The sequence below is a fragment of the Mustela nivalis genome (genome assembly GCF_964662115.1).
Source record: "Mustela nivalis genome assembly, chromosome: 5".
Lineage (NCBI taxonomy): Eukaryota > Metazoa > Chordata > Mammalia > Carnivora > Mustelidae > Mustela > Mustela nivalis.
This window is the reverse complement of record NC_139024.1, coordinates 68,959,299-68,973,592: the sequence shown is the minus strand read 5'-3', so window position 1 is coordinate 68,973,592 and position 14,294 is coordinate 68,959,299. Positions and strand designations below refer to the sequence as shown.

Here is a 14,294-nt window from a genome sequence, read left to right as displayed (position 1 = left end):
TTTTATAATTGTCAGTTTGATGGATTTGGTTGCTAGTGTTCAAGGCTTCTATATTTTTATTGAACTTCTCTCTCTATATTCTATCAATGTAAGAGTGGTCTCAAAATCTCTAACTCTGTGGACTATCTATTATCCTTTCAGTTCTATCTGGTTTTACTTCAAGTACTTTGAAGCTCCTGCTATTATTTGCATGCACATTTAGGATTTTTATAATCTCTCGATGAATTGATTTCCTTAAGATTATAAAATGTCCCTCTTTATCTCAGGTAATACTCTTTTTTTCTGAAATCTGCTCTGTTTGATTAATTCTCTAGCTTCCTTTCAAGTAGCATTAGCATGATATATAATTTCCCATCCTTTTACTTTTAACCTTTCTGTATTTTTATATTTGAAGTAGATTTTTGGTAGACATCATAGCTGATTCTTAATTTTTATCCAAATTAACAAGCTTTAACATTTTACTGGAATGTTTAGACCATTCTGTGTTTTATGTGATTAGCAATATGGGTGAATTTAAACACTTCACCTTGTTTGTGCTTTTCCTATCTCCTTATTGTTCCTTTTCCTTCTCTTTTATGGCCTTATTTTGTATTAAGAATTTAGTATTCCACCTGTGTTTATTATTGGTTTATTAGCTGTGCTAATTTTTATGTTTACTTTAGTGGTTGCTCTAAGGTTTTAAAATATACATTCTTAACTTAGGACGGTGTGCCTGCAAATGATACTATGCCACTTCACATTTTACAAAAGAATCTTACAACACTTACTTCCATTTTCCTGCCCAGTCTTGGTGCTATTGCTGCTGTGTACTTTATATCTACGTATTTTATAAACTCCATTTTAAACATTTTGTTTGTTTGTTTGTTTGTTTTTGTTTTTGAGAGAGAGAGAGAGAGCAAGGCTGGGATAGACATGAGAAAAGAGAGAGAGAGAGAGAATCTCAAGCAGGCTCCACACCCAGCACAGAGCTCAACATAGAGCCCAAACCCACAACCCCCAAACCATCACCTGAGCAGAAATCAAGAGTCAAACCCGGGACACCTGGGTGTCTCAGTCGGTTAAGTGTCTGCCTCTGCCTCAGGTCATGATCCCACAGTCCTGGGATCAAGTCCCACATCAGGCTTCTTGCTCAGCAGGGAACCTGGGTCTCCCTCTGCTTGCACTCCTCTTGCTTGTGCTTTCTCTCTCTCTGACAAATAAATAAATAAAATATTTTTAAAAAATTTTTAAAAAGTTGGACACTCACCCAAGTGTGAGCCACCCAGGTACCCCAAAACATTTGTCTTTTAAAGAGATTAAGAATGAGGAAAAAGGGGCGCCTGGATGGCTCAGTGGGTTAATATATATATATATATATATATATATATATATATATATATATATATATATATATATTATACCCCACTTCTTCTTTCCTTAAAATCCTTTCCTAATTAAATTGGCTCTCTGACCCAATATTCCTTCCTGTTTCTTAACTGTGTCTCTACCATAGTTCATGTTCTCATTGTTTCTCTTTTTGTCTACTGTGAAAACTTGTCTCTATTTTTACCCCTTTCAAATACTTCTTCCTATTCCATATTGCTATTACAGTGAATTTCCTAAAATATGTTATCCTTAAAATTCTGCAATAAGTGTCTATTGCCTATAGAATGAACTTAGACTCCATAGCATGGGGTTTAAGTCCTTTTATCTGTACTTGCTCTCCAGACTTCTTTCCTCCTACACCTCCCCCCATCCTCTCCGTGACACTCTGAACTCTTTATGCCATGGAAGTACCTCTAGTTCCTCACCTGCATCATGGATTTTCATTCTTATTAGCACATACTCATGCCTTTGTTATGTCTAGGAAAACCTTCCTCCTGCCTGCCTCTACCCCCATGCCTGAAACTCCTATTCACTGAGCTGAAATACCTCCTCTGTGAAAATTAACCTTGTTATCCCTTCCCAATTCCTTGGGACCTTGAACATACTCTATCATAGCCCTTAACCTGTTGTTTTACAATCATTGTTTATTGGTCGTCTTCCTAGACTAACTTCTTTGTGGTCAGAGACTAGATTTTATTTATTTATTTATTTGCGAGAGAGCAAGCGAGAGACAGAGGGATAGAGGAAGAGGGAGAGAGGGAATGTTGAGAGAGGCTCCATGCTCAGTGTGGAATCTGATGAGGGGCTTGATCTCATGACCTGAACTGAAATCAAGAGTTGGATGCTTAATCAGCTGAGCCACTCAGGCACTCTGATTTTATTTATTTTTAAATACTTAATGATGACACATAGTAGGCACTAAATCAAATGTTTGAGTGAATTAATGATTGGCTTATAGTAAGTATTGAGCTCATCCTTCTTTTTTTTTTTTTTAAAGATTTTATTTATTTATTTGTCAGAGAGAGAGCAAGCGAGAGTGAGCACAGGCAGACAGAGTGGAAGGCAGAGTCAGAGGGAGAAGCAGGCTCCCCGCAGAGCAAGGAGCCCGATGTGGGACTCGATCCCAGGACACTGGGATCATGACCTGAGCCGAAGGCAGCTGCTTAACCAACTGAGCCACCCAGGCGTCCTGAGCTCATCCTTCTTAAATTGAACTCAGATCTAATCATAATACATGTATAACATGTACTAATAAAATACCTACCATATTTTGAGAGCCTACTATGTTCTAGGTGCAATGTTAGGCACTTTCCATACCTTATCTTTAATGCTTTCAACAACAATGCAAGCTATATTATCCTCACGAGTGGCCTATTGAAGGGAAATTTAGGTTTAGAGAGATTGTGAACAAGCCTGTGCAGTTAGAAAATAGCAAAATTGGATTTCAAACTCATACATATATATTTTTCTCTCCTTACACACATATTAGGAGTTCTATCACATCACTACCCTTAATTCTAGCTCATCACCAACGCTTCCAATAAGAAATGATAGCATTACAGTAGAAATTGTATAGAGAACAGTGTAGATCAAAATAAGGACTCAGAGAACTGATGTTAAGATAGATGAAGATGAAAAAGAGAAATCTCTACAAGAGATGATTATTACATGATGTCTGGAAAGATTTCTTTGGTAGGCTGCTTGACCTACAAACCTCCAGCAAATGTGTCTTGTCACTTCTCCAATATTACTGCATGAAGAGTGGTCTTAGGAGCACAAATCATAAAAAACATCCTAAGCCATGTGATTTGGAGTCTTTGCAAGAATCCTGTAAGGTTCTTACAGGGATATGTGGATCAAGGGGTTGGCTTCAGGCTATGACTTGGGGAACAATGGAGGGAAGTGAAGACTCTGGAGGTGCCAGCACTAGCTGTGTTAACAAAAGGCCTGTGAGAGCCTCATAACACTTTCTCATTATGACAGTTTTGGCTGAGGCTGTGTGGGTTGTGTCCTGGCCCACTCAGGCCCTAGGGTGACTGCCCGTTGGGACCTTATCCCCACTTTGTTTCTCCTCAGATCTATTAGTGATATTCAGTTTAACTGCTTGCTATCTGCCCCCTCCAATTTAAAAATTGCTAGAGTGGGGCACACGGAGGGACCTACAATGTAGTGATCTCCAGGATCCCTTGTGGGGTGGTGAGGATTGTCCATTTTTCACACAGCATCATCTGTGCTACTGAACCCAGAATAAAACTTACAAAGGCTCCCCCCCCACCTTTTTGAAATTTATGTTATAGAAAGAATTTAAAATACAGTTTTGGTATTTTTGTTTCTAAAATTTTCTGGTGTGTGTATGTTGGAGGTGGGAAGGAATTTTGGTATTCGGCAAGAGGAGGGGAGCTTTATTTACAGGAACTCTGTTTCCTGGGTTGTTAACAGCTAATATTTTGGGTGTATAAGTGCCCAAGGACAGTGTGAGTTTAAATGTGCTGTTGGGAACAATTCTTGATCTGTCCCTTGTCACAGATAAGTTGCAAGTGGTGTGCAAGAAGTTGAGTGTGCCACCCCAGTTTTTAGAATAACCTACAGATCTCTATTAGTGTTTCTTTTTATCTGGGTAGATGAAAAGAAAAGGTAAGCTCAGTCAAAAAGAGAAAAAATCCACTGCTACGGGGGACACAATTATGCTGCAGGAATGGAGCAAGTGATGAGAAGGTGCCTAGGAAGCCTTTGTTCAGATACCACGTGAAGTTCCTAAGAGTTGGGATGTGAGCTAACAAGAACTTTTTCTTTAATTTAGACTTTATTATATTATGTTTTTTTAGAAGAGTTTTAGGTTGGTTCACAGAAAACCTGAGAGGAAGATACAGAGATTTCCTGTACAATCTCTGTCCCCCACATATGCATAGTTTCCCCACCATCAATATCTCTCACCAGAGTGATACTTTGTTACAATTGATGAAGCTACACTGACACATCATTACCAACGACAGCATCCTTCACTTTATGGTTCATTCTAGGTATTGTACATGCTCTGGGCTGAGCCCAGTATATAATGCCATGTATCTATCCTTATGGTCTCATCCAGAATATTTTCACTGTCCCAGTGATATATTTATCTATTCTTTTGTCCATACCAGACTATCTTTTTAGAGTTTTATAGCTAGTCTTGAAGTTGAAAGGTGTCAGTCATCCAACTTTGTTCTTCTTCTTCAGTATTACATTAGCTATTATGTTATTTTTTCCTCTCCATAGAAACTTCAGAATCAGTTTGTTGATATTCATAAAATAATACGCTGAGATTTTGATTGGGACAATTGAGTACTTTGAATGTGGTTGTACTTTCTCCCTTGGACTTACATGGGATTGTAAGCAAGATTTCTTTTGTTCTCTTTTAGAACATCTTAGCATGATTTATTCTATTCTATTTTATTTTATTTCTTTTCAATGTTCCAAAATTCATTGTTTATGTGCCACACCCAGTGCTCCATGCAATACGTGCCCTCCATAATACCCACCATCAGGCTCACCCAAACCCCCACACCCCTCCCCTCCAAAACCCTCCGTTTGTTTCTGAGTCCACAGTATCACATGGTTCATCCCCCGCTCCAATTTCCCCCAACTCAGATCTTTATTTGAGAGAGAAAGGAGAGAGTGTGAGTGGGTGGAGGAGCAGAGGTGAGAAAGGGGGAGAGAATGGCAAGCAGACTCCGCACAGAGCCAGTCGTAGGGCTCAGTCAAATGACCCTGAGCTCATGACCTGAGCTATAACCAAGAGTCAGATGCTGAACAGACTGAAACACCCAGGCAGTCCTAGCACGATTCATTGTTTTTAAAACAAGTAGATATTTATGGTGGGTGGGGAATGGTGATGGTTCCTGAAGCCCACTATGTGACATCAATGAAGAAGTTAACTCACACAGAAGGACAGCTGCACCATATTCATGTTGATCTTAAATGATTCTAGTAGGTAGAACATATTTTTGTTACAAAGGAATTAACTTCTTTTTTTTTAACCACGAAAATAAATTTTCTCTCTACATTGTATTGGTATCAGAGATCTCAGGTGTTATAAACAAAAACAGAATCATGGGTACATACAGTGGGTTAATGATGTTCGAATTCTTAAAGTGTGAAATTGCTTACTTGAAATTTGTTGACAGTTTAGGTCTTCTTTTAGGGAAAAATAGTATTTGGTGGGTTTAACAGAGTTTCCCATTGCCTTTCTTTTATATTTTTAGTATTCTCCCAAGAAATTGATTTAAGATTATTCTGGAGGAGACTTCTAAAATAACAGTGTCAAAGACAAAGGTTAATCTGTCACTTTAAGTAGGTATGATATTAAATAGCCCAACCTGACCAAGAAAGAAAATTTTATCAATAATTTGCTTCATAGGTTGAGAATATTTTTTGTGTGTACCTTTGTTGAAATTTCAAAAGATAGTTTGTGTACCTTGCAATGGCATGTTGAAATGCTGTTTTAAACTATCCTTCAGGTTATAGGAAAGTAGCTATTTATCTTAGCAGTCAGTATGGAGACATATATTATTCAAGTAGTAAGCAGAAGAAAAATCAGTATAACTTTAATCTTAAGATGCCTCCTGTTAATTAAGTTGAACTAAGTCTGTTGAAAGTGGGACTACAAATAAGATCTTACTGGAATGGAGATACATGTTTTTTTAATTGCTGCACACTTTCAGGGCTCTGTGATGAACCTTCTGGTAAGATCTTCCTTGAGGTGACATAAGGAGCCCTAAGGGTGCTTTGTGGAAATCCTAAGGTGGGATTCAGGATAGATCTGGAGAATTCATTTATAAATTTCTTTGCTTTTTTGGTTGATTGGTTAGTTATTGTAGATGGTTAATATTTGTCCAATAGGCTGGATATTTTGTCATATTGACTTGGTTTACCAAGCCAGGTGGTTAGAGATTTTCACATGACTATTTGGGTTACTCTGGAATTCTCTGCTTTTGCTTTAAATGAATACTGAATGTAAATTTCTGGCCAAGGTGTGCTATCCTTATAGCAAGATAGGAATACTTACAGTCCTTTAAGGACTTTAATCCATAATTCATTGAACTGAAAAATACTTGTTGAGCCTTCATGATTGAGGGGTTTCCGAGAAGCCTAGGACATGGTTTCTTTACTCAGGACCGGATCTTTAGCAGAGCAGACACTCAATCAGTAGTTGTTGAGTAAATACGTTAATAAACAAGGCTCATACTTTGTGAAGAAAATAAGAAAGGAAAACCAATAGGACTTTGTGCTGTTCTCTGCTGTGTCCCCATGGGCTAGAATAGCCAGGTATCTTGTAGGTCCTTAGTGCTTATGTGAATGAATGACCAAATGACCATGTACTCTCCCTGCAGCCCGAGTTCCTGGAGCCACTTCTGGCTGTGTTAGTCAGGGAAGGCTTCATGGAGCAGTGGGATTTTCATTAGAGAAAGGGAGGGCCATCTAGAAATAGAGGGCGATGTTGAGGCTCCTCAGGAGACGGCGGAAGCTCACAGTGGAAGCACAGCCATGTGGGGATCACCAAAGGTCAGTTCTAGAAAGCTTAGGAAGACCAGTTTAAATTTTCCCATAGAGACATTGGAGACTAAAAGGGACATTTTAGAAATAGTAATCTAGAGGTATTGTACCAGACGCATTTAAAGAGAGGAGAAATTGTGAAAAGCACATTGCTGGGGCTTGGCGATTAAATGGGTTGATGAGGGAAATGAAGCTGTTAGAGATGGTGACGTTAGAGCTTGGTTGGCTTGGATAATGATAAATGCATAATCAGAAATAGGAAACTCAGAAGGGAAAATTAGCTTTTTGTGGGAAGGTTTTTGTGTTTTTAATCTCTGAAGTAGTGGAAACACTTCATAGCAGACCCAGAAAAATCTCAGAAACACACATTTTTTTTGACCTGAGGCATCTTAGAGAATGAGTTATGATTAAACTCCAAAACAGCCCAGCTGTCTTACTGAGGATCAATGATATCATGACTGACATTAAAGCCGTGGAGGGTAGGGGACAGCCCGGAGGAACAGGTTCTTTGGTCTAGGCACACAGCATCAGTAGGATGATGGTTGCAGTCATTTCTGGTGTTTTGGAGGGTACTTAGAGTTTCCTTCATTTGCAGGTGATTTTCCCTTTTTAAGTGTTTTTATATTTTTTGTTTTTTGGGTTTTGTGTGTGAGTGTGTGTGTGTGTGTGTGAGAGAGAGAGAGAGAGAGAGATAGAGGGGGGGGGAGCGCATGAGCATAAAATGGCAGGTGTGGGGCTAAGAGTGAGAGAGAGAATCTCAAGCTGACTCACTGCTGAGCGTGGACTCCGATGCAAGGCTCAATGTCACCACCCTGAGATTATGATCTGAGCCTAAATCAAGAGTTGGATGCTTATCCCACTGAACCACCCAGGCACCGCGCCCTCTTAAGTTTGAAGAGCCATTATACAAATAGTTCCAGATAGGAAACACATTTGGAGGTATCAGCAATACAGTATAAACATTATCTTGTAAGATTAAGGTAAAATCCTTTCAGTATTACACAATATATTCATTCATTCTTACTAATAAAAATGACCTTAAATTACCCCCCAAATGTGGTATCAGTAATGAATTTCTTTATCTTCCTTTTGATAATATCCTGACATATTTATGTTCAGTAACTTCTATGTAGATATTATGGAGTTGAAGCTTACTCAATTCTAAGCATATTTTGCACCACAGATGTTCTCTCGAGAACTTTTAATGATGGATCTGGAGTGCCATATTGCTGCTTTTGAGGGGAAAGCAGGGCTTTCCTTCGTAGCAGGTCTAGATGAATCTTTAGACTCTCTCCCATCTTCCTGGGTGTTGCTAGGAATGATGGTTATAAACAGAGTTGGTCCTGGACATGTGTTAAATAGAAATGCTGGGGCTCAGAAGGAGGGTTGGAGACCAGTTCTCACCCTGAGCATATGTGCTTCTGTAGTTCAATCCTTGTCATGTAAGAATAGAAAATAATTATCCATCCTCCAGCTTATACCCTTAGTAACCACCTGTCCCAGACCTAAGGATGCAAGTGCAACACTGGACATTTGCCTCCCAGAGTCCTTGGGTGATATTCTAAAACTGAGCCGACCCTTATGTGTGAGCAATCTCATTGCTTCTTTTTCTTCCCCAGGTTTCTTGAGATATAATTGTCATATAACATTGTGTAAATTTAATGATGATTTGACACACTTATATATGCAAAATGTTTGCCACAAAGACATTAGTGAACACATCCTTTACCTCACATAATTCTATTTTGTTATTGGTATAGTGAGAACGTTAAAGCTCTACCTTCTTGCAGCATTCATGTGTATGATACGGTGTTGTTAACTATAATGCCATGCTCTCCATTAGATCCCCAGAACTTATTGATCTTATAACTGAAATCTGCTCCCTTTGATCAACATTCCTCATTTTTCAGCCCTGCTCAGTCTCTTGCAACCACCATTCTATTTTCTGTTACTTTAGTTCAGTGTTTTTAGATTCCACATATAAATGAGATTACACAGTATTTGTCTTTCTCCTTTCACTTAGCATAATGCCCTCAAGTTCCATCCATGTTGTCACAGATGGCGGGATGTCCTTCTTTTTATGGCTTTTATGTCCTTCATTTTACATAAATACCTCATTTCATTTTCTTTATCTATTCATTGTTGTACGCTTAGGTTGTTCTTTTGTCTTAGCTCTTGTGAGATATATTGTGATTAACAGGGGAGCTCAGAGAGCTTGTTGAGATTGTCATTTCATCTTCTTCAGATATATACCTAGAAGTGGGATCACTGGATCATATGGTAATTCTATTTTTAATTTTTTGAGGAAATGCTGTACTGTTTTCAGTAATAGCTACACCAATTTATATTTCCATCAACAGTCCCTGTTTTCCACATCCTTGACAGTATTTGTTACCTCTTATTTTTTTGATACTAAATATTTAATAGGTGTGGGGTGATAGCTCACTGTGGTTTTGATTTGCATTTCCCTGATGATTAGATACTGAGATGATTAGATGATTAGATACTGAGCACTTTTCATGTACGTGTGAACCATTTGTATGTCTTACTTGGAAAAATGTCTATTCACATCCTCTGCCAATTTTTAAGTTGGATTGTCTGTTTTTGTTATTGAGTTAAATAAGTTCCTTATGTACTTTGAATATTAACCCCTTATCAGATACATGATTTGCAAATATTTCCTCCCATTCTGTAGATTGCTTTTCATTTTGTTGATTGTTTCTTTTGCTGTGGAGGAGATTTTTTAATTTGAGATAGTCCCACTTGCTGATTTTTACTTTCATTGCTTGTTTTTTGGTGTCATCCAAAAAAATCACCCAACACCAATATCAAGTAGTTTTTTTTTTCCTTTGTTTTCTTCTCAAAGTTTTCTGGGTTTAGGTCTTATTTTAAGTCCTTATTCCATTTCCAGTTAATGTTTGTGAGTGTGCATGAGACAGGAGTCCCGTTTCATTATTTTGCATGTGGATGTCCAGTCTTTCAAGCACCATTTATCGAAGAGCGTATCCTTTGGCCATTGTTTTTTTTTTGGCGGTGGGGGGCTCCATTGTCAAATATTAGTTGACGATATTTGCATGAGCTTATTTCTGGGCTCTAGATTGTGCTCCACTGGTCTTTGTTTCTGTTTTTATCCTAATACCATACTGTGACGGTATGTTATGGATGTTCTGTGTATTGTGTATATTATATTTTAGGTCCATTTAGTTTAAAGTACAGTTCAAGCCCAGTTGGTTTTTTGTCTGAATGATCTATTCATTGCTGAAAGTAGAATATTGAAGTCCCATACTGTTGCTATATCGCTGTCTGTCACTCACTTGAGATCTGTTAGTATTTGTTTATCATTTTTTAGGTGCTCAAATGTCTTTGCTTCCAGTCATCTATTTTCTGGGGTTAGCAACTCGGTAGAAGGAAATGAGGGACTGAATGGCATGAGAGATGAGCTCCTTGTGTTTTTTTCCCAGTTAACGGAGACAAGGAAGAGAGGGAGTGGGAAATGTCTAGCACAGGAGAAATAGATGAAAACCAGCCATTTTACAGTATAATGAAAGATGGAATAATTAAGCCTTCATCATAACTAGCAGGAAAATAAAATTGCCATAAAGAAATTTTTTAAGATTTCATTTATTTATTTATTTGAGAGGGAGAGAGAAAGAGAGAGAACAAGAGCAAGGGAGGATAGAAGCAGGCTCCCCGCCGAACAGGGAGCCCAGTGTGGGACTTGATCCCATGACCTTGCGATCATGACCTGAGCAGAAGACAGACGCTTAACCAACTGAGCCACCCAAGTGGTCTGTGGCCATAAAGTATTAACATCTAGTAATTTACTATTGTCATCCTAACTCTGGACAAGTTTCTTATTTCTTAAATTGCAATGATAGCACTGAGAATAAAAGGAGTATTAGTTTTTACAAGCTTATCTGAAATAGTTCCTAGCAGTAGTAACAGCCTTTGTCTTCCTGGGAGTGATGAGAGTTTATTAATAACCAACCTATGGGCCAGATGTTTAAAAAACTAGTGATTTAAGTAGTTAGTTGATTGGGAAATCTTGATCGCCTGACATTTGGTGGTGACGAAGGGAAAGCAGACGCAGATCTAGTTGGTGAATTCACATGCCTGAGGCTTCAGGTGGTGGGCACATGGACTTTTATAGTAGCAAATAACCTTGGATGAGAGAAGAACAAAAATTCTAGAAACGGGAAACTTCCAGCATGGCAAGGTGGTGTATTTTTAGATTGGGGTTAACAAACTACTTTTCGATCTGAAATCTTCGGGAATGGGCCATTTCCTGTTTCTGCAAATACCAAATGAAAAGCCACGCCAGTGTTCTTGGATTTATAGATCCAAATGACAGATTGAAAGGATGCTTGCACTCTTTAACTAAGCGAAGTAGCGGCCCCTGCATGCAGAGTGTCTGTGGCACTATGACCTCAGTGACCTCTCTTCTCTATTGTGGAATGTAGGTGATAAGAATGGAGGTGAGCCCGATGATGCTGAACTGGTAAGGCTCAGTAAGAGGCTGGTGGAGAACGCGGTGCTCAAGGCTGTCCAGCAGTATCTGGAAGAAACACAGAACAAAAGCAAGCCAGGGGATGGGAGCTCTGTGAAAACTCAAGAGGCTGGTAGGAATGGCACTGAGAGTGACAACAACAGGAAATGAGAGCCCAATGCAGGCAGGCCCCGCGGCTCCGTGAGAAGCATCCCGCTCCCCTCTGCTGAGTCAACGGATTAATTTGCATTGTGCTGTTTCGGTGTCTCTTGTCCAATCCGTGGAGATTGCCTACGACTTTCATGATCAGTATGTTTGCATTTCTGAAACACAACAGAAGAGAAGTGCTGGGACTAGCAGAGGAAATTAACTTCCAGAAGAATGGCCCGGGTTTCACTTGCCTTCCACCATGGCCGAGGGAGAGGGGACTTGGGGTTATGCCTCGTGGACTCAAATTAGAGGCCATGGAAGGGGCCTGGCTGTCGCTGGAATACTGCCATTTATATTGCTTAACAGGGCACTTGACCACTTTATCTGAGGCCAAAACACACACACAGCTAACAAGTGCTAAGTGTAAAATAATCCCTGTTGAATTCGTTGTCCATGCTGTTGGTCCATAATGTCTCATGTCTCATCCGTCTGCTATAGCTATGCAGTGATTTTTATTTACGGTAAATTGGTTTCACGCAAATAATATATTTTTGGCAAAATGCAGCCTTTTCTATGAAACGTGGGCAACATCTTAAAGGTTTCTTTTAACCTTCTTTTGATAAGTCAGTGTGCCATATTTCATATTTTTCACTGGCATTTGTTTGTAAAATGTATTATATAATTTTTTTTTTCCCTAGGCAAGAAACCTATTGGACTCCGGGACTTAATTAATGAAGCTTTGCACCGAGAAAGGATGAGTCTGAAGGCCAAAGTGAAACAGATAAAGGAACTTTTGTTAAAGCCTGAGACTCAGGCCAGGATTAGGAGGGAGCTTTTTGAAGGAATATCTGTTAACAACAGTAATCAAGGAAACCAGGTTGATTTCATTGCAAATTTGACATAAGCTCTGCATTGCTATCATGGTACCCTAGTCCATGAAATGTCGTGAGATTATTTCATAGCTCTTTGGTAAATACCAAAGAAGTGTCCTGATAGTGTCTACACAAAAGGAAACCAACATTTGGTAAGGAATTAACAATTCCTTGCCAAAGAAAACGGATTAAACTTGGTTATTTTTAAAGCTAAACTTGTGTTTTAGCATGTTTGTTTCTGTAATATCGAGTTATTTTATAGAAAGGACTTAATTAGCTGTCGTGAGATGTTCCTTGGGTTCTCACAGATAACACATACAGACTGTGAAAAATCATTTACATACAAAAAAAACACTGTATTTTAAGGGTCACTTGCCTTCTGTTGATGTGATTTTTGTCGTTATTAAATCAGAAGTAGTAATTGTCCACACAAGTCTATACCTAGTGTTACTTTTAATGGGAATTAGAATGTTTATTGAATACACTAGTACTTGAATGAACATTTCTAAGTGTAATTATTATAACTGGTTAAGAATGTTTTATAATATCCATATGTATTATTTTTCAATGATCAAAATGTAGTTTGCTTTTTCATTTCTTAATGAATAAATGTTTTGGATTTTTATTTTCTACTCTTCTGAAGATAAGCCCTAGGACTTACTGTATCCCTTATAATCTGAATTTGTTTGCACTGGTTCATTTTTAAAGACAATTCTTGAAAAATTTCCCCCCATATGAAAATCTTGGTAACAGCTTTTTCTATAGCCATTGCAAAATTGCTGCTACTAAGACATCACAATGGAGGGGAAATTGGAGATCAAATATGTAATCATTTCAAATGTAAAATCCAGTTCACTCATGGATTTTAGCTATTTTTTCACTGGGTAAATTCGACATTTATTTATAAATGAGTTTATGCATTTTCATGCCTCTTAATAAATGTATGGTTTTCCCTTGTTGCCTCTCCTCGCTTTTTTCCTCCTTCTTGGAAGTTGTTGGCTTTGTGCTGGTAGAAGGAAGTCATAAACAGGCGCTTAGGTGGTTGTAGTGTTTCTTCATCTTTATTTATGACCTTCTCCTTCATGCTCAGATAGCAGTTGCCGGAACACCTTCAACTGCAGATTTTTTAAATCACCTCAAGTCAGTCAGCTTCACAGAGAATTAACAACAGAATGTTGAATGCATAGAGAATCTAAATAGCATCCCACAAACTGCTAATTACGTGTCAGTGAAGTGACAGCAGGAGCAAAGATGAAAGGAGTGGATCCTTCCCCACGTAAGACAGCAGCTGCTTTCCATGAAATCCCTTGGTGGTAGAGGGCTCTCCTGCTGGAAGACAGCTTCCTTAAATAAACCCGTAAGATGGGAAGCAAAGATATTTTGGGGCTTGCTTTGTTTTTCAAATAAAGATACGAACTCGAGGAGACTGAGTGTCTAATTTCAAGGCCACTGTGAGCGACCCGGGACCCCATCTCAATGTCCCAGGGCTATCTTCACTGTCCCCTAGTCCAGGGTTAAACGGATTTCAAGATAAATAGCTCTTCTCAGTCTCTATCCATAAAGATCTTTATTCTAAAGGAGCTGTTCCAATCTTTCCAAACAATTTGAAAGACAGTGTCCTTTTTTGCCATCTGTGGTCACAGGTCTTGAGTTAAGAATCATCGCTTCCATTGGTTCCATGCCTGTGTGCTGGATGATTCGGGCCCATTGTGACATTTCTTCCCTTTGGTGACCCTGCTGGGAAGTTGCTAGGAGCGTCTGACAGATTATGAAACTGTGTTAACTGGGGCCATAAATGGTGACATGGCCATAAAGCTCTTTATAAAGAGGCCATAGGCTCTTTATAAAGCTATTAAAAGGCAGGGGTAAACTTAAACTTGGGTCTTCTA

At 38.8% G+C, this 14,294-nt stretch overlaps 1 protein-coding gene across 7 annotated transcripts in view; it reads left to right on the top strand.

The window, feature by feature from the left end:
* The window catches only part of AKAP7 (A-kinase anchoring protein 7), a 147,776-nt gene extending 134,415 nt beyond the window's left edge, over positions 1–13,361 (top strand). For 3 of the 7 annotated variants that reach the window (XM_082730938.1, XM_082730935.1, XM_082730940.1), the window contains one exon: positions 12,232–13,361. Coding sequence is in view for 4 of the 7 variants with exons in the window: in XM_082730935.1 (XP_082587061.1) it covers positions 12,232–12,437 (206 nt within the window). In the remaining 3 variants the exon portion in view is untranslated. Of the gene's footprint in view, positions 1–11,357 lie in introns of all 7 variants that reach the window. The other 4 variants (XM_082730936.1, XM_082730941.1, XR_014311862.1 and 1 more) reach the window with 3 other exon arrangements.
* Positions 13,362–14,294: the final 933 nt, after the last annotated feature.